The sequence below is a fragment of the Bos taurus genome, chromosome 4 (genome assembly GCF_002263795.3).
Source record: "Bos taurus isolate L1 Dominette 01449 registration number 42190680 breed Hereford chromosome 4, ARS-UCD2.0, whole genome shotgun sequence".
In the NCBI taxonomy this organism is placed as follows: domain Eukaryota; kingdom Metazoa; phylum Chordata; class Mammalia; order Artiodactyla; family Bovidae; genus Bos; species Bos taurus.
The window spans coordinates 96,169,290-96,197,152 of NC_037331.1; the positions used below are offsets into that span (position 1 = coordinate 96,169,290).

At 50.1% G+C, this 27,863-nt stretch overlaps 1 protein-coding gene across 2 annotated transcripts in view; it reads right to left on the minus strand.

Annotated features, from left to right (window-relative positions):
- The window catches only part of PLXNA4 (plexin A4), a 482,520-nt gene that overhangs the window by 381,029 nt on the left and 73,628 nt on the right, over nt 1-27,863 (minus strand). Inside the window, exons 2-3 of one of the 2 annotated variants that reach the window (XM_005205749.3) lie at nt 26,246-27,497; nt 6,470-6,652 (exon numbers count right to left, since the gene is read on the minus strand). In XM_005205749.3, coding sequence (XP_005205806.1) covers nt 6,470-6,652; nt 26,246-27,430 — 1,368 coding nt within the window. In that variant the 5' untranslated portion in view covers nt 27,431-27,497. Of the gene's footprint in view, nt 1-6,469; nt 6,653-26,245; nt 27,498-27,863 lie in introns of those variants that run through there. The other variant, NM_001191504.3, reaches the window with a different exon arrangement.

The following is a 27,863-nucleotide window of genomic DNA, read 5'->3' on the forward strand; positions in this document are numbered from 1 at the left end:
ATATATATATATATATACACACATATGATTCAAAAAAATGGCACACATGTATCAATAAATCTTGAATTGGCAAAGCTCATTTAAAATCATCTCCTTAAGTCATGTGCACTAGCAATGATCATTTGGAAAAAAGAACGACAAATGCTTCCAGGGTAGTATTTTCTGGGAAGCTCAAAGTGTGTTTAAAGAGGACACCAGGAGGAGAACAAGTCTAAGCCCCAGCTCTTGGGGTCCAACTGCCTTGAGAGGGGCTGCAGCAGACGCACCGTTGAGAGGACACCACTCTAACCCCACTTGGGTCAGCACTGGTGACCGCTTGGGATCCCCGCCCAGAGACCTGCAGGACAGAGGGTGAGCCTCAGGGCTGAGTAGTGAAAAGTAGGGAAGGATAAGAAAATAGCACAAGTGGGAACACATTTACACAAAAAGGATGGTTGAGTGAGGGCTTGATGTTGTTCAGGAATATAAGATATGCCCAAGAGGATGGTTCAGATGCTAAGAATTCACCTGCAATGCAGGAGACCTGGGTCAGGAAGATCCCCTGGAGAAGGAAATGACAACCCACCCTAGTATTCTTGCCTGGAGAATTCCATGGACAGAGGAGTCTGGCGGGCTATAGTCCATGGGGTCACAAAGAGTCGGACAGAACTGAGCGACCAACACACACACACAAGAGGCTACTGCCAGCTGAGCTGGTTGCCACATCTCCCAGGTACAACGTGAACAAAAAGGCCTACAGCCCAGCTGAGGAGACTGAAACGAAGCGGGAGGAGGGCCACAAGGAGTGGATGGAAGGGCACGAGGCAAGGCTGGTTTGAAGGCCAGTCCCAGGACCCCCAGGCTTGAATGACCAGCCATCTCTCTGTCCCTCCTTAGACATGAAGTCAGAGAAAAGAGGGTCCCTGGAACATCTGTTGCACTCTTCTGTTTGCAGCATCTCAGCCTCAGCATCCCCCTCACTCAACCCATAGGTTAAGATCTACGTGGGCCTAATACTTGCAAAACCAGGGGTGGGAAATGCAAAAACAGCACGACAACAATGACAACAAAAAGCCAACAACTCTGATGCACTCTTCTCATTATGGAAATTGTCTGGCATTGATACTTCAACATTTCTTTTTCCCTTCTGCTTGAGTGACTACCCACAAGCAAAGCCTCTCTGGTTTGAAAAACTAACAGAGGATGAGATGGTTGGATGGCATCACTGACTCAATGGATGTGAGTTTAAGCAAACTCTGGGAGATGGTGAAGGACAGGGAAGCCAGCATGCTGCAGTCCATGGGGCCGCAAAGAGTTGGACACAACTGAGAGACCAAACAACAACATAACAGAGGGAACGCCCAAACCTTATATCCGGCACACTCAGGTTCTGCTCTGATCGCAGGGCAAGCTGGAGTTTCAACTGTCTCCACTGAATTTTGTGATGCCTCCAGTCATCTAGAGAGCTTTCCATGACATGAGTTTCTTTTTCGTTAACTTATTGTTGTTATTATTATTGTTTTTATTTTGTTATTATCGTTGTTATTAGTTATTATCAATTGATTTATGGATAAATTTCCAGGTGAATATTAAAGAGTTCTCAGATACACTGAGGAAGTTGCAAGGCAGGGGCTGCACACCTCTGATCTGGTGTTGCCCTGTGACTCGAGCACTGCAGAAACACCCACACACGCAGCATCTGTTTCTGAGAGCTTATGTTCAGAATGACACAGCCTCAGGCGAGTCTCCCTCCACCTCTGCTAGTTGCCCTTCTGGATCTGTGTTCAGGGCCTAAGGAACACAGGCAAATCAATTCCAAACAGGCTCAGACAGAAAAAGGCAGATACGTATGATATCATTTATGTGTGAAATCTAAAAAATCTGATACAAATGAATTTATATACGAAACAGACTCATAGACATAGAAAACAAATATATGGTTACCAAAGGGGAAAGAGAGGGAGGGATAAATTAGTTTGGGATTAACATATATACATTATTATATATGAAATAGATATAAAATAGGTTACCAACAAGGACTTACTATATAGCACAGGGAACTCTACTCAATATTTTGTAATAACTGGCAAGGGAAAAGAATTTGAAAAAGAAAAGCTAGATATGTATAACAGAACCACTTTACTGTACACCTGAAACTAACACAATATTATAAATCCACTATATGTCAATAAAATAAAAAGTAAAAAAAAAACAAAATTCAAACAGGCTCACAAAAAAAATGTAGGAAGACTGAATTAAGCTGCATGACAATTCCCAAGAAGAATGACTTTATGTTCTCTACTCCTGTGACTCTCCATGCTGACACACACCCACACAAGAGAGGCTGTGTGTGTGTGCATGCACACACACACACACACACACACACATCCGACTACAAGCCAACAGCAAGGCCAGCCAGGGTTCTGCTTACCCAACATTCTCCCAGTGCTCCGCCCCTTGGTGTGTGCAGTTCAACCTAACAAAACACCCAGGAAAGATGCAATCACAAAATGAAAGGAGCAATCACACCTCAGGTGAAAGTTTATGATGTTCTGGTTCACGATGAACATTAGTCTCTCCCACTAATGTCAGGCAGTAATTCACTGCTGAACAGCAGCCATAAAATATGATCACTTAGTGGTAAAAATGCAAGAGACAGAGAAATCGGAGCTGGAATATTTAAGCAAAGAGATCTTGTCCTCCAAGGCAACACTGACCTCATTTCCCCAACTTGGGTCAAAGGTTTTCAGATTTATATGGACACCTTAAAGCAAATCAGAATGGTGCTGGCCTTAAGAGTTTAACCTGTAGTTGAAACTGTAACAGCCCATAACTTATTCCTAAATTTCTAGGCACCTCCTGATGACTGGAGCATTTATGTGCCAATGCCAGCCATAACACACACACACACACAGATCAGAAAAAATAAAAGACATCCAAATTGGTACTTTCCTCACCTCCTTTCCCCCTGCCTCATGTGATGTGTGCACTAAAGGAGTAAAATTACAGTCATCAGAGACAAGGTTGCCAATGATGGGGACCCATACCTTTCAAACAAAATGGAAAGTCAGTAATTTTCAGGGCAGCCCATGGATAGCTGCCACAGACTAGCTCCTGAACTCCTGAAACTCACAGCAAAGTCCCTTACTCTTAGCAAACCCCCTAACCCTCTCCCGCCTAGCCTTCCCACCTTGAGTCCCTTGTCATATCGCAAAGAATGCTGCAAGGCCCTTGATTCATGCGGGAGATTATTACAGGGCTCAGAGAAGCCGGCTCTGTAATTACGGCGGCTGTATGATTTCTATTATCCTGAGCCCCCAGTTTCAGTAGCTCACAAAACTTCCCACTAAATCCTCCTGCAGCCCCACAGCTTTCCACGGCTGGGTCTCTGCCCAAAGAGTGAATGGGGTCCTGATAACCTCTGGGAAAAGCAGGACAGAGTTATGACAGGGGAAGGGGAGTGGTGCTCAGTGAGCCAGAGTGGTGGGGAATTCTATTGTTTAGAAAAAAATAAATAAATGGGCCAGTTTCGCTTTTTATTATTTCAAACAACAGACGCGGCGGCCCAGCTTTCCTTTCCCTATTCAGACTGTCCCCCAGGGCCGGCTGAGTCTGCAGGAGTGTAGCTGGGCTTCAGCAAAACTATTAAAAAGGCCACCACTCTGAGCTCGTGGAGCAGAAAGTTTGGCTGCCCCCATGGCCTGGCTTTCCCCCAGGAGGGCCACTGGCTCATTCCCCTACACATGACTCTCTGGCCCTACTTCTCAAATGTTTACGCTTCACCAGTGCCACTACAGTCCTGGAAATTAAATGTAATGTCCCAGGTGACTGAAAGAGAACCTCGCCCCCACCCCCTGCTCCAAAGTAAAAGATGAGAAATGCCAGTCCACAGTTTATAAAGCCCTAAAGCCCCCGGTCAGGTGTGGCCTGTCATGGCCAGCCTGGCTGACCTCGGGGCACACTTCAAGGCAAGGCTCTGCTCACAGCCTGCCCCACAATGGATGTATGTGTGCACTTGGCTTGCCCGGGGTCCTGGAGGTGTCTTCAGCCCCCACTCACAGAGATGGGCCTCGCTCTGACCCCCAACAGGGGACCGGCTTCCACAGGTGAGAGAGTCAGCCCCCATCAGCCTCTGACCACCCTCTGACCAAGAGCACACATTTATTTGCAAGTCAACCAACTTAGGTTTACGATGCAGCCATGGCCAGGAAACATCTCCCCCCGCCCCCCAAGAGAAAATAACTTTCTGTTCTGTTGTTTGCAGTGAATTCTCAATGTTTATATCACAGACACCATATACCCACCAGCTCAGACAATAGCAAAAAAAAAAAAAATTCTTTATGGTCTACTTGGTCTGGCCAGCAAGTGAAAAGATCCTCTGGCCCCTGGTAGGAAGTTGAGGGGGTTGGAACCTTCCAGAACATTGAAAAAAGTCACCTCTCCCTTCCACTGAGATGGGCTTAGTAGAGACAAGACCTAAAGCACTCCCAGTTCCTTCACTTACTTATTTACCCTTTGCTGCTGCTAAGTCGCTTCAGTCGTGTCCGACTCTGTGCAACCCCTCAACAGTGCTTATTTAACCATCAGAGCAAGCAAAGCAGGTCAACAGACATTTCACTGTGTGACTTGTATATGGGAATGACTTTGGTATTTAGAATCCACTTTGCCAGCAAATCGAACTCGTTGAATCCTCATGAAGAATGAAATCACCTGAGCAACCAACAGAAACATCTTTTCCCGAAGTCCCTGCTCTAAAGCTCGTGGACTTCCCCCTCCTTGGCTTATACGGAGGCTTATCAGACATAATTTCAGCAAGTTTGGTTATCTGATTTCCCAGCTCACTGAAAGCTGAAGCTACAGCTCAGGGAGGAGGCAGGGTGCTGATGTGGACCAGGCAGCATCTGGAAGGGATAAGTGACAAGGTGCCCTAGAGGAAGAGCTGGGAAGGCCGCAACGATCAGACACAACATGCCTGCACTTCCCAGCATCCTCCCTGGGCGTCCATGAGCCCTGTCCACTGTGTGAGTAGTAATCACAACGAGAAGGCCAAGGCAGCAAGGAAATATTCAGTTGCGTTTAACATAGTCTTCGCAGAAAGGCAGGTGACTAGGTAATATCATTCTTCAAGCTGTAAGGACAAAGGTTAAATGAATCTGTTCATTGACATAGAAGGCAGGACACTACAATGAGGAGGGTGATCCCAACGCGTGGTGGGCTGCCTGCATCACTCTCACTTCGTGCCATGGCATTTCACCAACATACGCTTTCTCTTCCAGCCGCTAGCCATGTAACTGCTCCACACACATCCCCAACCCACACACACTCTGCTCCCTGCCTCTCCCCCTCCACACTCCCACCCTCCAGCCCCACCACCTGTTCCACAAAGATGCACAATCTGAAGAGAGAAAAACAATGGCTGGAATGGGCTGTCACACCATAGAACAGGGTAACAGGTACAATCTCGAGATTTGCAGACAGCATTTCCCCTTGACCATCAAGCTCATACCGACAAACATAGCAAAGAGAAAAGCAGGCATCAAAACTCGGTCTCAGATAAGGCACCGCTGCTTCATCCATCTGAACCACACGATGTCCAGAAAATTCCAGGGGAAGCCTAATTAAAACAAGCAGGATCTCCGCATGGCATCATCAGTATTTCCCAGGAGAAAGCGTGAAGTATGATTATCAGCCAATAGAAAACAGGACCTACTGCCTTGAGTTTTAGAAAGGCTTTGGTCCAAGCAAGAAGGGCACTCTGGGGGACCAGTGCCAACAACCCACTAAGATGAGAGCCCAAGCCAAGCAGGTGACAGAGTACTTCTGCATAGATGGGGACATGAAACACAGCGGATAAGCCATGGTCACCCAGTACCACTGAAGCCAGCAAGCTTCTGGAGAACGAGGAGGAAAGCTCATGTCCCCGGATCACACGGTTCAACTCCACCTGCAGGCATTTCTGTGCTCCCACAGCATCCATGGTTTCCTCGTCCCACAATCTGGCTCTTAGCCCCAATAGCAATTCCAGTGGGTACTATATACTTTCCTCCATCTGTTCCCTAAATGGATTCCAGATGGATGCACAAACCAGAAAGGCTGAAGAGGGAGGAACAGGCACATCCCTTGCCCCTGTCCATCCTTCCCAACCATCCATGCCTAATAAGGGTCTTGCCTTAGGGCATAAGCCCACGTTGGCCAGAGCACACCATTTAGACTAGGAGCCTGGAGACGCACACCTCTCAGGAGCACACCAGCCCACAGAAGAGGTGGAGCCACACACTCACCCAGTGTGAGTCCTACAACAATCCTCATGTGAAGGCAGAGAAGGGACAAGAATACCACTGTCGACCTCAAAACAGCAAGACACCTTCTTGGTGCAAACCTGTATCACTCACCAACCAGGCCCGGGGTAGTAAGAGAACACAAGCCAATATCCATCCTGCTGGGGACAGGCTGTCCATACAATCACCAAAATGACTACCCCTTGTCCTACCTTCTTCAGCTTGCCACTTTTGGTGCCCACAAAGGCCAGAGAGTGATTCTTGTAGACGTAAGCGATGACAGAAGTCATGCGGTCCCTGTCCTCTGTGAAGACGGGGATGCCACGCACCATCTCTGACACGCCCAGGGGGGCGTTCATATCCAGGCCACAGAAGTTGTCATCAATGGTTAAGAGCTGAAAAGGAACAGGGAGAAGAATTAGAAGCAAGCAGCTGGGCAACTCTCGGAGGTACTGAGTCAGGAAACTCTGGAGCTAGCAGAGTCCTTAGAAATGAATCACCTGGTATAAATCTCTGCTTTATCACATGAAAAACTCAGCTCCAAAGAAACTAGGTTGCCTGTCAACAGTCATCTAGGTAGATTGCAGAAAGTCACATGGCAGAAAGTCACAGATCCCTGGAGTCTTCTTTCTACCATACTCTGCAGCCTCTCTGCCCCACCTCCAACTGCTCCAGGTACCATCTTGACAGCCCATCATCACCATGACTTGGGAAGGTACTGGCCACCACTCACGCGCATGGGACCCAGACATCCCTGATAAGGAGTGAGTGGGGCAAGGTCTCCATATCTACACACTTACTGTTGAGCAGACACACAGATCAGGACACAAAGGTGTGGAACAGAAAAATAGGAATGTTAATACGTGTACGCCAACACCATGGCAGAGACGTGTATGGACAGTTGGTTGGGGAAAGGAGCAATGGGAGGAGTGGAAAGTTTGTGGCTGAATTCAGTCGGGCCACAGGTGCCTCCCTACGTCCCATCTCAGCCTCCTTTTTCTTTCACAGCATAGTGAAGAAGGGCAGCCCTGACACTGTCAGACTCTCACCAGCATTTCCCAAAATGCCTTCCATGGAACACAAGTCCCACAGGATTTTCCACCATAAACGGGTTCCTTGGGCAAAGGATTTTGGGCAATGTCCTGAAACCCAGTGCATTCTAACATCATGTAAGATATTTCTAATTGTTACAAAAAAAGGTCTGAAAAGTCTTTTTAGGAAGAAATAGCTTTAAAATTCTCTCAGCATTTTTTCCAAACAATTTATTTCCTAAACCATTTTTTCACAGGAACACCTCTTAGCATCCCTTAAAGAGGACATTCCCGGGATTCCCAGGTACGCTGTGGGACACAGGGACCCAACTCTGGCTTCTGATTCCAAGACAATTTCAGGAGTCAGGAACCAACAAGTAAAGCCATTTCTGCACCCTACCCTACCCCCAGTGTTTTAGCTGAGTCTCTCCCTGTTTTATTCCAGCCTCCCAGATCCCCATGTAAGCAGAGGGTCACAGCTAGGGAGTCCTCCTAGGGAGTGGTGAAGACCTTGACAGTGGCTGCTGAGGGGCCTCCAGTGCCCCCCACTGAGCAGCTTAGGGGTTGGCACAGACCTCCCTGAGGCTCAAAGATCCTACAATGGATTTCCCCCTTTTTCTCAGAAGAACTGTCTCTCCTAAGAGTCATTCCATCTCTCTATGCTTTGATTTTCCACTCTATAAAAATGAAGGAAACAAACCCCGCTTTTTGATGGGCATCCATAAAGCCTATAGAGCTCATGCCTGTAAACGCCTTTGGACTTTTCGGAGAAAGCAGGGAAATAAAATACAAGGTGTCATTTTTTTAAAAGCTCCAGTCCAGCCAAAGGAAGAGGCTTCTGGAGAACCAGCAGGCAGGCTCTTGCCAGCAGAGCCACGTCAAAGTGGCCAACTCCAAGCTTTCCAGGGATTCAGGGGCCCTCAGCTCCCTCCCAGCAGTGGGGGGCAGGGGTGACAGGCAATGTCTGTGTGCCGAGCATCTCGACCTCCCTCTTATTGTGGTGGGGGCAGCCAGGGCAGGGAGGGAGCACTTACAGCCTCGTGCAGAGCAGACATCCACCCCACATCCTGCCTTTGGCCTCTCTCGCATCATCTAATCCAACAGCCCAGACCAAACACAACCCCTACCTCGCTCAGTCGTGTCCGACTCTTTGCAACCCCATGGACTGTAGCCCACCAGGCTTCTCTGTCTATAGCAAGAATACTGGAGTGGGTTGCCATTGCTTTCTCCAGGGGATCTTCCCGACCCAGGGATCAAACCCAGGTCTTCTGCATCACAGGTGGATTCTTTACTGTCTGAGCCACTAGGGAAGCCTCTACTACCTCCACTCCCTCCAAAAACAACTGCAGGAGTCAAAGGCAGGAGGAAGCTTTCAAGGTCCAGTTTGACGTTTATGGTTCTTTCCTAAAATGAGGAACTAGGGAAGGGAGAGACAGCTAGGGTGGAGAGTAGAAGAGATGGAGAGGAAACAGGAAGGACAAAGCCCAGATAAAGGACAGACAATGTCTTCTCCCTGGTAGACATAACCACGGTGACTGCCAAGCATTCAGAGGGCAGCTTAGGGATCTTCATGGCCTTGCACATTCCTGCCTCTGGTCCTGTCCTCACCCTGGACTTTCTCAGCCCTAAACTGTGCTACCAGGATGTCTGCCATTAGCCAAAGGATCTCACCCACTACTACCATTTTCCAAGTGGATAAGGCTGAAGGACTGTCCACTCTCCACAAGGGGAAACTGAGGCAGGGAACAAGGCTGTCCATGTTTCCCACCACCTTGACCTGACACGACTCAGGTTGTTCAGCCCCCAGGACTGCAATTCTGAGTTTTAAGTAACTAGATACCTTTCTTCTTCACTGGGCAGAACATGAGATGAAAAACATCCACCTACAAAAACAAAAGTGTGTATTCAGCCAATGGCTGCATTAAATCCTTGCTTGCTCAGAGGCAGAAAGTCAGGGACCCACAAGTGTTTACCACGGCAGCATCTTGCACCGCAAAAGCCCTGGTGAGGAATGTTTTCATGGTGGGGGGGGCATGAGAACAGCTCAGCCTGGTGTCCTGGCAGCCAGGACTCCACCAGTTTCAGCTCAAGTCAGCTCCCTGTGAGACCCACACAGGGGGCAGATTCCGGGCTCCTCACCTAGACCTGCAGGTACATCCCCAAATTGCTGACCTCATGGTATTGTCATCAGGCTCAAATGAAGCAAAGGCCTCAACTGGGGCTCCTACCGTGGCCCTAGGATTCTGGAGACAAAGATAGCTTCCCACTCAGACTCCCCTGTGTCTTGGTTTCTCCCATCTGAGCGGAGCCCTAGCTGAAACAAGGGTGATGGAGATGCTGGGCCAGGAGCCTGGACCAGACACCAGCCTGGGTGTGCATGGAAGCTGAGGTCCCCAACTGTGGCATAGGGTGGGGGCGGGGTCTTACTCTTCGCTTCCTCCAGCCGGGATTGATAAGGGAAGGATTTTTAACAGTGAAGGAGTGGGAGAAAACACAAGACTTGGGCTCACACGGCAGCTGAGCAGCTTCCCAAGCATACACCTTGGCACAGCCTCCTCCCACTCTCTGGGCCTACCATTCCTTGACAGTAAAAAGCAAGACTGGCTCATCCTGAGACCAAGGTGACACAACAGGTGTGAAGGCACTGGCTAAACGGGAACCCTCAAGGTACAGTGTTTCTTCGGGTTCATTTTCCTGATGGAAATCCTGCTCAGAACAGCCTTCGGGGGTGGGGGGGGGAAGGGTGCAGCAGGGAGTGGCCCTTGCGTGCCCCCTGCCAGAGCATAGCTCTCTGAGGACACCACCCTCAGAGTCTGAGCCAAAGCATCAGAGTAATTGCTGCATGGGAGGAGAGGAACAGAGGGAGGGTCCCACAGGGCCTGCAGACCCTGGGGGGCTGGGGTGTAGGGAGCAGATGCCAGGACCCGTGGAAGGGAAGCCTAATTGGCGAACACCTTCGACAAGCAAAGGCTGGAGTGGATTCCTGAGCACCTTGGGCAACAGGAAAGGAGAGTGTGTGCTCCTCCAGCCCTGGCCGAGCCCTCCCCTGGGCCCCATTAACAGCAAGATTAGAGCTGGAGCCAGAGGAGCCAGGAAGGGGCTGGACTCTGTGGTAATCAGGAGCCGGGCGCGCCTGCAGGCCCTGTCCCCTGCCAGTCCACAAATACCCACGAATGAGCTCTGGCCACCTCTCCAGGGCTTATTCATTAGACAGCAGCTTCATTCTTACCAGGGAAAAGATTAGGGTCTGCTGCATGGGAATGTATGCAGTGGGCACCCCGTGAACAGACCCCAAAGCCTCAGACAGGGCCATAGCCTCTGGGATTCCTTCTGGCCCGTTATGAAGATGCTGCTGCTGCTGCTAAGTCACTTCAGTCATGTCTGACTCTGCGACCCCATAGACGGCAGCCCACCAGGCTCCCCCGTCCCTGGGATTCTCTAGGCAAGAACACTGGAGTGGGTTGCCATTTCCTTCTCCAATGCATGAAAGTGAAAAGTGAAAGTGAAGTCGCTCAGTCGTGCCGGACTCTTAGCGACCCCATGGACTGCGGCCCACCAGGCTCCTCCATCCATGGGATTTTCCAGCAAGAGTACTGGAGTGGGGTGCCATTGCCTTCTCCCATTATGAAGATACCAGATCTGTTTTGCACAGATGTCCTCATGGGGTGCCTGACTTGTAAAGTGAGACTGGTGATCCACTGGATTCTGGGGGCTGGCCATGAGCTCAAGGATGGCACCGTATTTTAGGCATGTTTGTACCCTTAGCTCGGAGAAGGCAATGGCACCCCACTCCAGTACTCTTGCCTGGAAAATCCCATGGATGGAGGAGCCTGGTAGGCTGCAGTCCATGACGTCACTAAGAGTAGGACACGACTGAGCGACTTCACTTTCACTTTTCACTTTCATGCATTGGAGAAGGAAATGGCAACCCACTCCAGTGTTCTTGCCTGGAGAATCCCAGGGACGGGGGAGCCTGGTGGGTTGCCGTCTATGGGGTCGCACAGAGTCGGACACGACTGAAGCGACTTAGCAGCAGCAGCAGCAGCAGCAGTACCCTTAGCTCTGTTCCTAGTTCATAATAGGTTAAGACATATACATTAAATGGAAAATGCATGGATGAATTGATGGATGACTAAATAAAGACCTGAGTCTCAAAATAGCTAACACTATTTTGGAAATAGAGCCAGAAAGCCTAGGTTAGAATCCCAGCTCCACCACTTAGTGCTGTGTGACCTTGGGCAAGTTGTTTAACTTCTGTGTGCCCCAGGTTTTCATGGGTAGTATAGGGATAACAATAATAATAAAAGCATATACTTCCCAGTACTGTAGAGAGGACTCAATGGCTAATTCACATAGAACAATGTCTGGCCCTTAGTAAGTGCTAGGAGAGTGTCGGGCTTCCCTGGTGGCTCAGTGGTAAAGAATCCACCTGCCAGTGCAAGCGACCTGAGTTTGATTCCCGGGTTGAGAAGACCCCCTGGAGAAGGAAATGGCAACCCAGTCCAGTATTCTTGCCTGAAAAATCCCAAAGACAGAGGGGCCTGGTGGGCTGCAACACATGGGGTCTCACAAGAGTGGGATACAACTCAGCAACTGAACAGCAAAAACAAACAAGAGAGTGGTTAGCTCTGGTTCCTGTTGGTTATCCTTGTGTGTTGTGTGAAAGCCCCTCAGTCGTGTCCGAGTCTTTGTGACCCCATGGACTATATGGTTCACGGAATTCTCCAAGCCAGAATACTGAAGTGGGAAGTCTTTCCCTTCTCCAGGGGATCTTCCCAGCCCAGGGATTGACTCCAAGTCATCCATAGACAATTCAAACAACCTTTGTGAGTCTTAGATCTTTGGGGAAATTCATGATACCTGTCTCAGAGAGGTGTGATCAAGATTAAAGGCACTCAGGTTATCAAGATGAAAGAGCAAAGGTGGTTCTTCCTAAAGATCTATCAAGGCCAATGAGGCTGAATAAAGGAGAAATAGTCTTAGGTCCAGAAGAGTTAGGGCTGGGTGTGTGTGTTAGTCCGACTCTTTGAGATCTGAGAGAATCTTGCCCGGAGAATCCCATGGACTGTAGCCCGCCAGGTTCCTCTGTCCATGGAATTCTCCAGGCAAGAATACTGGAGTGGTGTGCCATTCCCTTCTCCAGGGGATCTTTCCAACCCAGGGATCAAACACGGGTCTCTTGCATTGCAGGCAGATTCTTTACCATCTGAGCCACCAAGGAAGCCCTGGTTAGAGTTAGGGCCGCTCCTTAGAAATGCAAATTCTGGTCAGCCCCACCCCAGATCTACTGAATCAGAAAGTCTGGAGCTGGGGCTCAGAGATCTGTATCTTAACCCCTTCCAGATGATTTAGTAAGAAGCACCATCCCAGGTCACCCACGGGGGTCTCTTCCTGGCTGAGGGTGCCACAGACTAGGCCCAGGAGAGAACGCCATGTGACAACCATAACCACCAGAGCAGGACCCACTAGACCTGGAGGCAGAGGGGCCCCGTGGCCGCCTCCCCGAGCCGAGCAGCGGTGGTGAAGGTGGCGTGGGGAGCCAGAGCTGACACTCCGAATTACAATCTAATAGCTTACCGCGCTTACCTCGCACTCAGCGGCAAAGGTTACCGTGCAATTACGTGTCGCTACATACAAATGACAGAGCAGTTACGGTTACTTTACCAATTACAGGGAAATTGCTCCCACTCTGTAGACAGACTGGCACTCTGAAAAGCTCTATCATCTCCACAGAAAGGGGATTTTAAGTGCTGCCAGCATCCTTCCTGCTCAGTCTCCCCAGGCTGCAGGGCAGAGCTGCAGAGCAGCCACCAGGGACCCCAGCGGTTTCTGGTGGTCTCTGCGGAGACCCCCTGAGAACGGCTGAAGAAGGAGTAGACCTGGGAGACAGTGGGCATCACCCTCCGACCCCTGCCCCACCACCACCCTCATAACCTGGGCCAATCCATCCTGAAGCCCTCCAGTGATAAGGCCTTGGGTGGGGACCTGATTCTGAAATCACTCTTTGTCCTGGCTAGCATGGCCCCCGGCCTGGTTCCAGATGCATCCCTCTTGCCGGGTGGAGCTCTTTTAGTCCCGCCCTTAGTCACCCCACCTTTGCAGAAACCCCAGATCGAGTCCTTATTATGGAAAGATCAGAACTAGACCAGAGCTCAGTGGTTCAAAAGCAGCGCTAATGAGATAAAGGTCACCAGGTCCATGCCCCTGTGGGCCAATTAGCTCAGCTCTGGGACCTGGTCTCTTCCATAGCCATAGGCTTCCCCCTTCACCCCAGACATCCACTGTTTACAAATATCCCAGACTGACCAGGTGAGCCTTCGGGGATGGGCGAATTCTCCACCTGGAGATACAGCTGCCAACCACTCTGAGCTGGCAGCCACCGTCTCTGAACCCAGGAAGGAAAAATACAAAGTCAGACCTGGTCCTCCCATTGCTCATGGTAGCTCCTGGCCTAGCAGGGAGATGAATCCTTCCATCTGGGAGCAAACCCATTCTCCGGCTCTCTCTGAAGGCAAAAGTAGCATCCAGCCTCGAGCCATCTAGTCCTGAGCACCCTGCACCCACCCCCAAAGCTAGGAGGCTGGACCACTATGGGGAAGAAGGCATCTGAGACCTTCCCAGGCTCACCCACTGTGGGGCCTTCAGTCGGGCCTTTTTCCATCCAACTTTTGGTCTCTTGTGCTACTGGAGCTCTCCGTTGCCACTAGAGGACACTGAGGCACTAAATGAAGACAGCAGTATTTATTGTTCCTCGCTGATTACTTTGCTTAAGAGAGTTTAGGAGGATCTACTAGGCACCAAGCAGCAGGTAAGGACCTAACAATAGAAAGATGGCTTAGAGGACCTGCAGACCAGGTCCATGACTAGACAAGGCCATGTATGACCAGCTTCAGTTGTGCACCGGGGCTGGAGGGACAGAGGGTGGGACCATGACTGCTGAGGGGGGCAGTAAGGCTTCAAGGAAGAGGCAACACTGGGGGTCAATTGTGGGTTCTCCATCCAGGACAGGGCATGGCCATGCTTTCACACATTGTACAATTTCAGAGGAAATTGACCCCAGAGCTTAGAACTGAACAGCCCCATTTTACAGAAGAGAAAAATGACCTCTCGTGTTCTATCAAGGTACTGAGAAATAGATACCAGAACCCCAAATTCCCAGTTGGGAGGGAAAAAAAGGGTATTACATAGAGGCTTCCTCTAGGGTGCTGGAGGGTGGCGCCAAAGGGACCAGGATCAGGGAACTGGTCTCTCAACATGCCAGGATGAGAGAGGCTGCTGGAGGGACAGGCCTGACTTCTTTTGCTACCATCCAGGAAAAGCCTCCTGCCCTTCTGTGATCTCTGGGAGAAACCGAACCTCCTGTCTGGAGGAGGCCCTTGGCCAGTCATCAGAGTGGGCTTCCTCCTTTCCTGGGCCAACCTGTCCCTAAGGAGAGGGAAAGCTGAAGTTTAGAAAATAAACACAAGTTAGAAGAAAAAGAGGTGCCTGTTGATGTGGAAGAGTAAAGGTCTTTAGATTCTTCATGCTCAGCGGCCCCAAACATGTACCCACTAATTAATACACTTACACACACACACATATACTGGGAGCTGACCAGAGTAGAGCTCCACAGGAAACAGGGACTAGGTGAATTACACATGCGGGATTCCTTTATAAAGGGAGATATTGATCAGGTAAGTACAGTAGCTCATGTCTAAATACAGACTCTAGCTGTATATCTCTGCAGTGCAGGAAAGTAATGATCCCCACTTATTGGGGCCAGATCTCAAATAGAACCGCTGACCCCATGGCATTCATAGATGTGCCAGGCTCTGATGCCCACAGCGTATCTATCCCTGGAGACGACTCTGTGTGCCCTCTGACAGCAGGCAGGGAGGGAAGCAGGGAGAGTCCTCAGGGAGGCAGGAACCTCATGGGGAGGCTCTGGTTGACTTAAGGTTACTCTCATCAGAAAGCTTGTTTCGCCATAAAATATTCCCATGTGCCTTGAGCACTCGTTTCTAAAACAAAGAGATCCAAAAACTCAGACAATATCGCCCTACGATTGCTTACTGTTTCTCATAAACTTTCCTCTTTTTCATACTTTCTAACCCTGTCTGAAGCTCTGCCCAGGGCCCAGGCTGATCCCAGGCAGTCAAACTCACTTCAGAGCCAGAGAAACCCCAGTAGAGGCAAAGGTTGGCCCCACACCTCGGCCGTGAGCCCAGATGTCAAGAAAAGAGCATGAAGGAGACCTCATCCACTTAGTTACTAACACATTATCTCAGAACGGCTCTTTATTGTGTCTTTTTCAATGAGATTGAAGGAGAAGTGAATGTGCAGAGAAAGAGAGAGGAAGCCAGCAAACCGCAGTCACAGTAACCTGGTTAGACCAACACATTATCGAAGGGGCTTTGTGAAAAGTGTCTTGGGGTTGGAAAAAGAGCCCAATGAATCACACCGAGATTCCCAACGAGCTATGTGCCCTGTTTCTAAGCATCTCACAGAGATAGGTACCAAAACACAGGTCGTCTAAGTGGCCATTCACTCATCATGATAACAAGTTATCTTTCTAATAGGCAACTAATGCCACTAATTTGAGCTGCTTTCCCAAGAGAGGAACACTAAGCCCACTCCAGGCTGTAACCAATGGCCAGCCATAGCAATGCACCCCTCCTAGGAATTGCTGAGCATGGCAGGCAAAGAGCAGCTCCAAGTCAGGAACCCCAGGGATCAAAGCCCTGACCTTCTCCTCATTAGCTCAGCTGCTGAGAGCCCCAGGTTCCTCCCTCTGGGTAAGCAGAGGGCCAGGACACCATGACCAGAGATTCAGGCTGGCCAAGCAAGAGAAACACGGATGAAACTCCACTAGTCCAGTTCTGCAGGTAACCTCCACGATGGGTTCAGTGCAGAAGCCAAAGCTGGACCCCTGGGAAAGACCGAAGAAGGCCTTGGAATGGCACCAAGCAAAACCCACACGTGCGTCCCTTTCCTTGGGTACCTTAAGCTTCAGAGGTCCCCAGAGGCTGCCTGTCAAGGACCAGGAGCCACCTCCCCATCCCCAGACCATCAATTCCACATCCCCACTGCTCTCCCTGTCTACTGCAGACAACCTGAGCCGCCACCGGAACGGTAATTGGAGCGGGGCACACCACAATGATTAAGTTTGTGTGTTTTCTGGCCGGCGCTGGGAAGCAGTGGCCCCGCTCGCCAGGCTGAATTACGGAGGAGGTCATTCCCTTGTTAGGAGGAATAAATTTTATTAGCCCCAGTCTCGTTGCCATGCATCTTCCCCCTCTTCGCTCCTCGGGCCCGAGTGTGGGTCTGGATAATGTTGCCGGCACGCAGGATAAATCAGCCGAACAAATCCCATTATATTTTGGAACACTGACAGAGACACAGTAATGACACCGAGACTGGGAAAAGATGCAGGCTTTCTTCTCCCCCCGCTGATGCCGTTTCATATATGCGGAAGGCATGCAGGGCCCAATTCACTAGGAAAAATTAAAAAAAATATGTAAATTGAGGGACTAAATGGAGAACTCCGTGAGTTGTCTTTTTTCCTTCTTTCCACTAACTTTGTAAATGAGGTGACGCCAGCGCCGTGTGCCAACGTGGAGCCATTCCCTTCTGCCTTACAAAAACCAGAGGAGCACAGGAAGGTGACCGCAGGGAGGATCTAGCTGGAAATGTCTCCTCTCCTTCAAAGGCCTTGACTTTGTATTCATATCATGTGCTGGATGGCAGGGAAGGCGGGTGGGCACGCTCCAGGCCTGGGATTCCGAACATAACATCTGGGTCTGGCACAGCCCAAATTTCTCAAAAGCAGACATCGGTGGAGAAAAAAAAACATTAAGTATGAAAGCACAGCAATATTATGAAATCCCTTTCTGTCTCCTCAGGTGGTTACTGTAACCCAAGGAGACTATACGGATGATGCCATGAGCTATTTCAGTGTTCTACAAATATAAGGTGTTCTGTGTCTATCATCACTTATGAATGTCTCTGTATTTCTCTTTCCCTAGGAGTCTCGGCATACTTTATTAAAGGGATATGGTTTTATCGCCTCCTTCTAAAAGATGAAATGTATGATTCAAAGCAAAAGGGAAACCGCTCACCAGCTCAGTGACCTCTCATGAGATGGACCTGGCTGAGACTCAAAGACCCAAGCTCACAGGCCAGCATCCTGGCCAAGACGCCACCCTGAGAGGATGATAGGAGTTGAAGGAAAGGCAGAACTGGATGGATAAGTCGGGCTGGTCTGTGTGCTGACCGAATGAGAGGCTCGGCTGCTGATTTGGGCTGGGCCATTGCAGGGGTGTGTGTGCACAAGTGTGTGTGTACACGGGCGTGGGTACATAGCTGTACTTGCGGTGTGAGCTGCTGTGTGTGGTGTGGGGGTGTGGGGGAGGATCCACCACAGAAACGGGGAGCCTCAGGGATGTCTTGCACAGAGTATGAGTGTAAGTGAGAAAGTGAAGCACAGCAGAGAGAGCAACAGAGGGAAAAGACAGGGGACAGGCAGTGTGAGTCGGACATACAGGCAGAGAGGATGTGTGTGCACGTGTGGGTGTGCACCGGAGTGCACGCCTCTGGGGGCTTCATGAAGTCAGGGTCAGAATCTCAGTGTGAAGACATGGCAAGGCTGCCCCATGCCCTAATCCCCCACTGGGCAAACCCCACCCTGTGGCCGTGCCAGGTGTCTGTGTTAACATCTGCAGGCCTGATTCCTGGATCTCATCACCCTCTCTGCTGGCCCGATGGGCTCCAGAGTGGTTCCTAGGAAGTCACACCCAGCCTAGGAGGCCAGCTTCAAGCCCCTTCCTCTCACCAGGTCCAGCTCATCACCTACAGCTTGGCCACCATCAGGGACCCAAAGCCCTGCATGCTCTTGGCCGGGATGTAACGTTTATTGCAAATGCTTTCTCCCAAAGAGAAAGAGGTAGGTGTCCTTTTCACCTGAATACCTGAGACAGAAGCCTTCTCGTGGGGAGGGGGAAGAAGGTTGAATCTATAATGACTGGAGTTGTGACGTGGCAGGCCCCCAGTGCTAAACCAGAAGGGGTCATGGGGCTGTGAGGGGTGAGGGCTTGCACCGATGTGAAAGGAGATTTGTGATGTGTGCTGTCAGGGGGACTTGAGTGTGGCATATGGGCTGGGTCCCAGTGTGTGTGTGTGTGTGTGTGTGTGCATGTGTGTGTGCGTGTGTGTGTGAGTGAGTCTTGAATGTATTAGAGCTGAGGAAGGAGGGATGAGGGGCACGCAGGAGCAGGAGATTATGGTCTAAGAGAGGACTTCAGCTGAGCAGAAAGAGAAAGCCTTGCCTTGCGCCATAAACAACAGGATACACCCATCTAGTCAGAGCCGCACTTCCTGCCGACAGGAAAAGAAAACAGCCCGAGCAGATGGGCACAATCCAGCCCCCGGAGCCTGAGGTGGCTGCCTGGCCGTTCCGGATACGGACTCTGGTGGAGTGTCAGGATCCCAGGCGCCAGACCTCACTGAGTGACCATCCAGGCCGGGCAGAGAGGCCAGCCCGCATCCAGGGAGTGACCCTGTCCCCTCCCAGGGCTGCCCTGCGAGAGCAGTGGTGAGTCAGAGTGACGGCACACACCAGTGGGTTCTCCTCCACTGCTGATGTGAAGTGAAGCTTGGGGTTAAAAATGAAAAGCTCAGTCCGAGTGCCTCTGTGAGTCTGAGAGGGACTGGCAAGTCAACCCCAAAGTTGAGAAGATGCCTGGTCTGGCAACAGCTCTCAATCAGGGGCTCCAGGAAACGGGAGGGATTTCCTGGTTTTGCAGTGACTGCAGAGTCCCGTGGGCACGTAGGGCTCTATAGTCCAGCAACGCAAGTGCCCAGCACCACCAATCATCCCCCTGCCCCAGGTCCCACTACGGCCCTATCGAGAAACACCAGTGGAAAGAGCCCCAGGCTGAGAATTAGGATGTATAGAAGGTTCTGCTCCACCAATTACATGACCTTCAGTGAAGTCCTTGACTTTTCCAATCCTCCATTTCCTCAACTAGATGGGATGTCTGCCTTCCCTATTATCCTACAGAACTGCTGGGAGAAGAAAAGGAGGTGATGAAGCCCTTTATATGTTGTCAGGCCCCACAAGGACTCCAGTGGGATTGCCAGGCGGCTCAGAGGCCAACACACTCTGCTTGGAGGCTAGACAGGGGTGAAGCGGGAATTCTGGTCATAGTTTCTGCCCCATGGACCAATGTCTACTATTGGACGGTCACTCTAAGTTCAAGCCTTGGAGGCGGAGATTAAGCAGCTGAGTTCTGGTGGCTTAGATAGTAAAGAATCTGCCTGCTATGCAGGAGACCCAGGTTCAGTCCCTGGGTTCAGAAGATCCCCTGGAGGAGGGCATGGCAACCCACTCCAATATTCTTGCCTGTAGAATTCCATGGACAGAGGAGCCTGGAGGGCTATAGTCCAGGGGGTCACAAAGAGTTGGAGACTGACGTTTTCTGCCCCATCCAGCCTTCTCAGCATTAAAGCTGATGCTGCCTAACTCCTACACCCACTTCTCAACTGGTTCCAAACTTAGGGAAGACTTAAGTGGCATGAGTGATGGTCATTCCCAGGGCCACAGCCCTTGTTCCCATCACAGAGGCTATAATGACCTGCTTGGAGGCATCTCCCTTCTGGACTCTTAGGCTCCTAGAGACTGATGTCATTTCATGATTCTTGGCATCAGCCAGGAGAGAGTACATTGCCAAGGGCCTAATAAAAATTTCATCCATTCAATAACTCATTTGTAGGCAGAAGGGCTAGTGTTCTGTAGGTGACCCCAGAAGGCTGAAGAAAGGGTGAGGAGGTGTAGATAGCCATTCCTGGGGAGCAGTAGGATGCCCGGCTTCTCTACCCACGAAGAACACAAGGTCTTGGAGCCCAACAGCACACTTTCCAGCCTGGTGGCCTCACTCCAGGTCAGGATTCTTGGTGCTCCCAGAAAGCGACTGAGAGCTGTTACCTTGGCCTGCTCAGGTCATGGGATATGACAGTAGCCTCGGGCTATGAGCTCCTCACCCCAACAGCAGACAGAAGAGGGTGTGGGGAGACCAGGCAGTAGCCCTTAAAGGGACCAAAGATAGAGACCATCTCAGTGCTAAGTAGCAGAAACACAGAAATTACACCGCCATCTTTAACCCTCACCCTGGATGCTCACCAGCAAAGGGTGTTAGGCTGGTCTACAGTCTCCCAAATCCTAAGACACACTAGGAGGAGGCCTGGTCGATCCCTCTAGGACCCATCCTCTGCTGAGGCCCTCCTGAGGTCCTTAGAGCAATTTTCAGATACCAGCCCATTTGTTCTTGGATACCTCTTTCCATCCAGGCTGGGGGAAAAAAACCAGGACCCAATAAGGAATGGGCCAGAAGGCAAAGGCAGAAGTTTCTTCTCCCCTCCCCTACCCAGCCCTCCCCAAGCACCAGCAAGCGCCCGGGCTGCTTCCCCAGCCTCTACACCTGATGCCCATTCTGGGATTTGCATTTGCAACATGCACTGACATTCACTGGGACACAATCCCATGAGGAAGCCACTTCTCGCCAACTGGCCCTTATCCATGATGGGGGCTCAACCAGACTTCCCTGGTTCTCCAAGAGTAAAGACAACAGGTTGCTCCCTACAGATCAAGACTCTAGATTCCCAGCCCAAAGTCTGTCCTCTCACCTAGTCACCAGGCTATGGGCCACACGTGGCTCCACTGATGCCCCACACGTGCAGGCCCTCGGACCTCATCTTCCCTGAGTACAGCTGAATACAGCAGGGACCTGGTGAGGAGGTGGGTCCTCAGGTTCATACTGCTTCCTGCTCGGAGTCCTGGAGGCATGAGTTCAGGGGAAGAAATGTGAATCCCAGGAAATGGAAGAGACCAGAAAAGCCTGAAGAGCACCATGGGACAAGTATTCTAGCTCAAGGAATTAGGACAAGAGTGCATTAAAAACGAGTCACTGGACAAAAGGGATGGACTTCCAGTTATAAAATAAATTAGTCCTGGGATGTAATGTAGAGCATGGTGATACAGTTCATGATACTGTATGCGCTTCCCAGGTGGTGCTAATGGTAAAGAACCTGCCTGCCAATTCAGGAGACAAAAGAGATATGGGTTCAATCCCTGGGTTGGGAAGATCCCCTGGAGGAGGGAATGGCAATCTACTCTAGTATTCTTGCTATGGACAGAGGAGCCTGGCGGGCTACAGTCCATGGGGTTGCAAAGAGTCAGACACAACTGAAGCAACTTAGCATGTACACACTGTGTTGTATATTTGAGAGCTGCTAAGGGAGTACAAACTGCGGAAAATTCTTCAAGAAATGGGAATACCAGACCACCTGACCTGCCTCCTGAGAAATCTGTATACAGGTCAAGAAGAAACAGTTAGAACTGGACATGGAACAACAGACTTGTTCCAAATCAGGAAAAGAGTACATCTACATTGTATATTGTCACCTTGCTTATTTAACTTATATGCACAGTACATCATGAAAAATGCTGGGCTGGAGGAAGCACAAGCTGGACTCAAGATTGCTGGGAGAAATAGCAATAACCTCAGATACCCAGATGACACCACCCTTATGGCAGAAAGCAAAGAAGAACTAAAGAACATCTTGATGAAAGTAGAAGAGAGTGAAAAAGTTGGCTTAAAACTCAACATTCAGAAAACTAAGATCATGGCATCTGGTCCCATCACTTCATGGCAAATAGATCAGGAAACAGTGGAAATAGTGAGAGACTATTTTCGGGGGGCTCCAAAATCACTGCAGATGGTGACTGCAGCCATGAAATTAAAAGACAGTTGCTCTTGGAAGAAAAGTTATGACCAACCTAGACAGCTTATTAAAAAGCAGAGACATTACTTTGCCAACGAAGATCCTTCTAATCAAAGCTGTGGTTTTTCCAGTAGTCATGTATGGATATGAGAGTTGGACTATAAAGAAAGCTAAGCACTGAAGAATTGGTGCTTTTGAACTGTGGTATTGGAGAACAGTTGAGAGTCCCATGGACTAGATCCAACCAGTCAATACTAAAGGAAATCAATCCTGAATATTCATTGGAAGGACTGGCTGAAGCTAAAACTCCAATACTTTGGCCACCTGATGCAAAGAACTCACTCATTGGAAAAGACGTTGATGCTGGGAAAAATTGAAGGTGGGAGGAGAAGGGGACGACAGAGGATGAGATGGTTGGATGGCATCACTGACTCAATGGACATGAGTTTGAGTAAACTCCGGGAGTTGATGATGGACAGGGAGGCCTGGCGTGCTGCAGTCCATGGGGTTGCAAAGAGTCAGACATGACTAAGTGACTGAACTGAACAGAGTAGAGGTTTGTTTTTTAGTATAATTGCTTTACAATGTTGCGTTAATTTCTGCTGTACTATATGAATCAGCTAAATGTATACATATATCCCCTCCCTCTTGAGCCTCCCTCCCACGCCCCCCATCCCACCCCTCTAGGTCATCGCAGAGCACTGAGCTGAGCTCCCTGTGCTTTGCAGCAGCTTCCGACTAGCTAGCTATTTTACTCATGGCGGTGTATATATGTCAATGCCACAAGAGAATAGATCTTAAAAATCCTGATCATAAGAAAACATGTAACTACGTACGGTGATGGATTGTTAACTAGACTCTTGCAGTGATCATTTTGCAATATATACAAATATTGAACAATTATGCTCTACATCTGAAACTAGTGTCATGTTACATGTCAATTTCATCTCAATTTTAAAATGAACCACTTTGTAAGCTCTTTGAGCTGTAACTATGACAAAACCTACAGGGGACCCCAATCCTACAAAGCATAAGTCCTAAAGTCAGCCTCCTGTACCTTACACACCCCTCCTCCACTTTCCTGCTTGAAATGTCACAGGACAGAGGTCATCTGAGATTGTGTTTCCCTTCTCAGGCCTCCAGGGAATCCCAGACTCCAGGCAAAACAAAACAAAACAAAACAAAACAAAATTCTAGAATTCGTCCCATCCCCATCCCTCATTGCCTCAAGGTAAGAAGGCATAAGGGAAAGGAATGCAATGGCCTTGAGAATGAAGAGTGCGGGGAAAAGCTGGGTTTGCTAACAGTGTCCCTGAGAGGGCTCCTCAATGGGAATGCTCAGGAGCCTGGCCTGGCTGAGGCGGGTGAAACCTGTGTGGTCTGGGCTGAGGCCAAAAGAAGCGTAGCCTAGCCCCAGAGCAAAGTAACTCGAGCATCCGCTGAATCAAAAGAAACTGATACTGTGCATTAAAAGCCAGTGTGGTCTTTTAGACTAGCTGGGGAGACAGCCCCAGCCCTGTGTGGAGTTTCTGGCCTCCTCCTTTCTGCTCTCAACCCTGAACTTGCCTCGAACTTGAAAAGGCTAATTAAAGCCCAAAGAAAAATCAAAAGCTTGTTATCTGGCTCCATTAGTCCCAGTACTGGCATTAGCCTGTCTTGCAAAGCTGCCTTTCCTCTGTTCTCTCCAAGGCCGCCAGGCGGATGTTAGGACCTACAGCTCTGCAGACTCCCCATGATGAACTCTGCTTTTTGTGCTGTGGCAGGGAGCAAGGGCGAGACAAATGCTTGCCTGTGGGCAGTCAGGCTGATCCCCACCGCTGATTTTACTCCCAAAAGCATCGCCCCAAAAGACAGGCTAGGAGCAAGTTTTCTGCAGCAAAAATAGCCAACCCCTCTAATCTCAAAAGAACTAGCTGTTAAGTAAGCACACAGCATAAACTTACTGTTTTCTAACACAAGGAGCATGTGTGTGAGCTCATGGGGGTATTTCTTGTGTACATGCATATGCATGTGTATAGAGGTGTGTGTGGGCGTGTGTGCAAGCGTGGTGGCGAGAGGCAAGGGTTTTCTCCTCAAATGCAGTCTCTGCCATGCATACACAAAATATGTGACTTAGTGCAACTCACTCAAGTTGTCGGGCCTCAGAACAAAGATACAGATTGGGAGATCTCTGAGCACCTTCCCGTGGAAACACTCTTGGGGCATTTCCCCCAGGGACCTACATCTGAGTGTGTAATAAACATACACACAGCACAGCATCTGGCCTGTCATTCCTTGTCTTCATGTGGGAGCAGTCCACAGACCAGGAAGCCCATAAACCCATCTTATAGATTCTTGAGTGGATCACCTACTGCCCAAACCAAAGTCTCTAGGGCTCAGCAGATACAAGGGAGTCCCCTCCATTCCCTGGCCTCAAGCCCCCTCAATGTGTTGCTTCCTTCTTTGGCTCATGGTGCCTCTTCAATGCCTCTTCAATTCCCTTTGTGACACTAGGGGCATCTCCTGGCTTTTCAGGACCTCCAAGAAGAAATGACATCTTATAATTTCAGCCTCTGGAAAATGCATCACTAGAAAACAGCCTGAGCCTAAATGCTAGGGCACCAAAGACAAACTTTGGGTGGCAAGTGAGTTCCTTCTTTCTCTTCCTCTCCCCTGCCATCACCCCAAATCCCAGTAGCCCGAGGAACGACCTCACCACATGCTGGGGGTGGGGTGCCAGTGCCCTCTGAGGGCTGCTTGGCAAGCAGCCACACTTTATGAACGAAACTTGCACTTCTTAAATCAGTCCAAATACCCTCTCCTAATATGGGATTCCATCAAAGTTTGACTAGGAGTCAAGAACTACATCCACACAACTGAATGCTTCTACCTGATGAGTGAACTGACTTTTCTTCTCCTACACTAATATTATGGGATAGGTTTTCTCAAACAAGGTTCATAATTTTTCAAATGGACAATAAATAGGAAAAAGGGGAAGGAGAGTGACACAGAGCATAGAAGATGCCAATAGCTGAAACTTCCAAGTCACTTGAAGAGTGGTTGAGAAAAAACAACCATGAAGATGAACAGAAGTCAAGCCATAGAAAGGCAGGTGCTTTTCACTTTGGGTCACAAGTGGGTTAGGCTGGGAGAGGCAGGAGTCTGTGTAGCCCGCAGCACCTGCGGTCACCCAGCAGCCTGAGGTCGTCTGTCCATCAGGACCCTGGGCAGGCTTCCCAAACCAACCCTTCATTCTCCCCTTCCTCCAGTTTCCTTCAGCCCTTCTGTCACCCAGCACCGCTCCGTGGCTGCTTCTGGACATTGTGACATATCTCCTCCATGGAACTGTGCACACAGAAGATGCCTAACAAATGCAGTTTTCTAAGCAAGCTCTGTTTTTCATCCGTGTTCACTGGACTCTCATCCTATTCCTTCTGATCTTATTTTGCCATTTCCTAAAGACACAAGGGGATAAAAACATACCTCTTCAGAAGTTCTACATCTACTCCAAATGTGAAATGACTGCCTCCCCTACTCCCAGTAGTGGTTTTACTCTAAGCTCTCCCCCCGCCCCCATCACCCAATGGTTTTATTCTATGCTCAGAAGGGTGACTAACAGGTGTGGTTGGTAAGAAGGTGGGTACACCAGTGCACGAGGTGAGGCATCCAAAGCCAGGGCTCTGGGACAATCTGGAGGGATATGGTGGGGAGGGAAGTGGGTGGGGATTCAGGATTGTTTGGGGGGACACATGTATACCTGTGGCTGATTCATGTTATGTATGGCAAAAAACATCACAATATTGTAATATAATTATCCTCCAATTAAAATAAATCAAATTAATTAAAAAAAAGAAGAAGGTGGGTACACATCTGGCATCACAGCACACACAATGCAGCCTTCAACAATGCCTGGTCCACGCGGAATGTACAGCATACAATTCCTGCCTATTCTAGCCCCTCCTCTTTCAGCCAATGAGCCAATCAGAACAGAGAAAAGTGCCAATAGGAAATCTACATTCAGCTCCGGCTCTGACTCTCATAAGCTCAGTGCTAGTGGTCACAGCATGCCTGAGCTGGTGATGATCGGAGCCTAAGGAGCCCCAGAGGTGGGATATACTTGTCTCATCTACAAAACGGGACAGGTGGTTCACACCCTGTGGAGGCCACAGCCTGGGCCTCCTCATTGTGCCCTCCAGGCCCACAGGTCCTCCCTGGACTCACCGCACTGCTGCAGGGAATGTCCTTCACCTTGAGCCAGGCCAGGTCCAGCGTGCCCTCGCCCCGGTAGCAGGACTGCAGCCGCTCTTTAATGCGGTCGTTGATTTGCTTAAGGATGAAGATGCATAAGGCCGACTCGTCCAGGGATTTCATCTTCCGCTTCTGGCCTTTGGAGAAGACGGTGAAGAGCAGGTCGTCCTCTGGGCGGACCCCAAGGGTCCGGGCGAGCACGGCCCCGGCTTTGGACAGGTAGGCGGCCTGCAGCAGGCGGTACTCCACCCCGCTGCGCTCACAGCCGATGGGCACCTCCACGTAGGAGTTGAAGGCTGTGTCCTCCTTGCAAAGCCTCACAAGCTTGGACGTATAAACCTGCTCCTTTGTGGTAGAGCCCGGGGGAGACACCATCTCAGGCTGGAGCGTCAAAAAGTAGACAAAGTTGCCGCTGCTGAAGCCGTAGACATAGTAGATATCAAAGTCGGGGATGACGGTGAAAGTGTCCGAAGGGATCTTGATCATCGAGGCCACAAACTCGTCGTGGAAGACATATGCGAACATGCCGTCTGCCTCCGAGTTCTTGGTCAGTTTCCGGCTAGAGATGGTGGGGAAATACTCAGGCTTCCCATCCACAGCAGTGGCAATGAAGAGCTTGTCATCCAGGTTGTTGTAGGAGACGATTACCCCAAAGACGGAGCCACTCTCGTTGACCCCCGACAGGTAGTGTTCCTTCTTGTGGAAAGGCTCCCCCAGCTTGAAGAGGTCCTCCAGCCTCAGTAGCTTGCAGATGCCCTGGTACAGGCTCCCACAGGCGATTAGCCTGTTCTCCTTGTAGTCTATCAGCAGCATCTTGTTGACATTATTGGTGGGGGTCAGGGGCTCGTTGCATGTCTGGACGATGCGGGGCGGGTAGCACTTGGGGTTGTCCTCGTCCGGCCCCGTCTGGTGGGTCACCAGGACCTTCAGGTCACTGGAGAGCTTGTAGATCCGGTTGACGGCGCCCACGTAAATGTGCCCTGTCCTCTCATCCACCACCAGGTGGTTGAAGCTCTCGGCGGGCTCCCCGCGGAACGTGACGAAAGACCGCTTCTGGGATGGTGGGGGCGACTGCCGGGGGAGCAGAGTGGAGGAGCCCATCCCCACCATCAGGAGATGGGAGAGCAAGCAAGTCCAATTCCAAGGCATGGCTTTCATTTCAGAGACGCGTCCTTGGGGCACGGGGCACTGGGCACAGCAGTGTCACGTGAGGAGTGCAGGCTCCCTGTGGGGGAAAGGAAAGAGGTGATGCTGATGACAAAGGCCGAGTCTTAGTTTCACCCCATAGCTTGTCTGGCTGGGCCCTCAAAGCATCCTGCACACACTGAAATAGATCTTCAAGGGGGGAAGCTGGGGCTGGTCCCCAGCATACATGTATGAGTCAGCCCAAGCTAGTGGCAGCAGGTGGGCATGTCAGTAGTAGTACTAGTAATAATACTAGCGATGGTAGCAACAGTGATAATGGTGGTGGTAATAATGATGATAATGTTGATGATGATAGTCATTGCCCACAGAATGCCTGGCTGTGCATCAGTCACTGTCCAGCACCTTCCAGGGACTCTCATTTCATTTGAACAAATTTTTAGTGCTG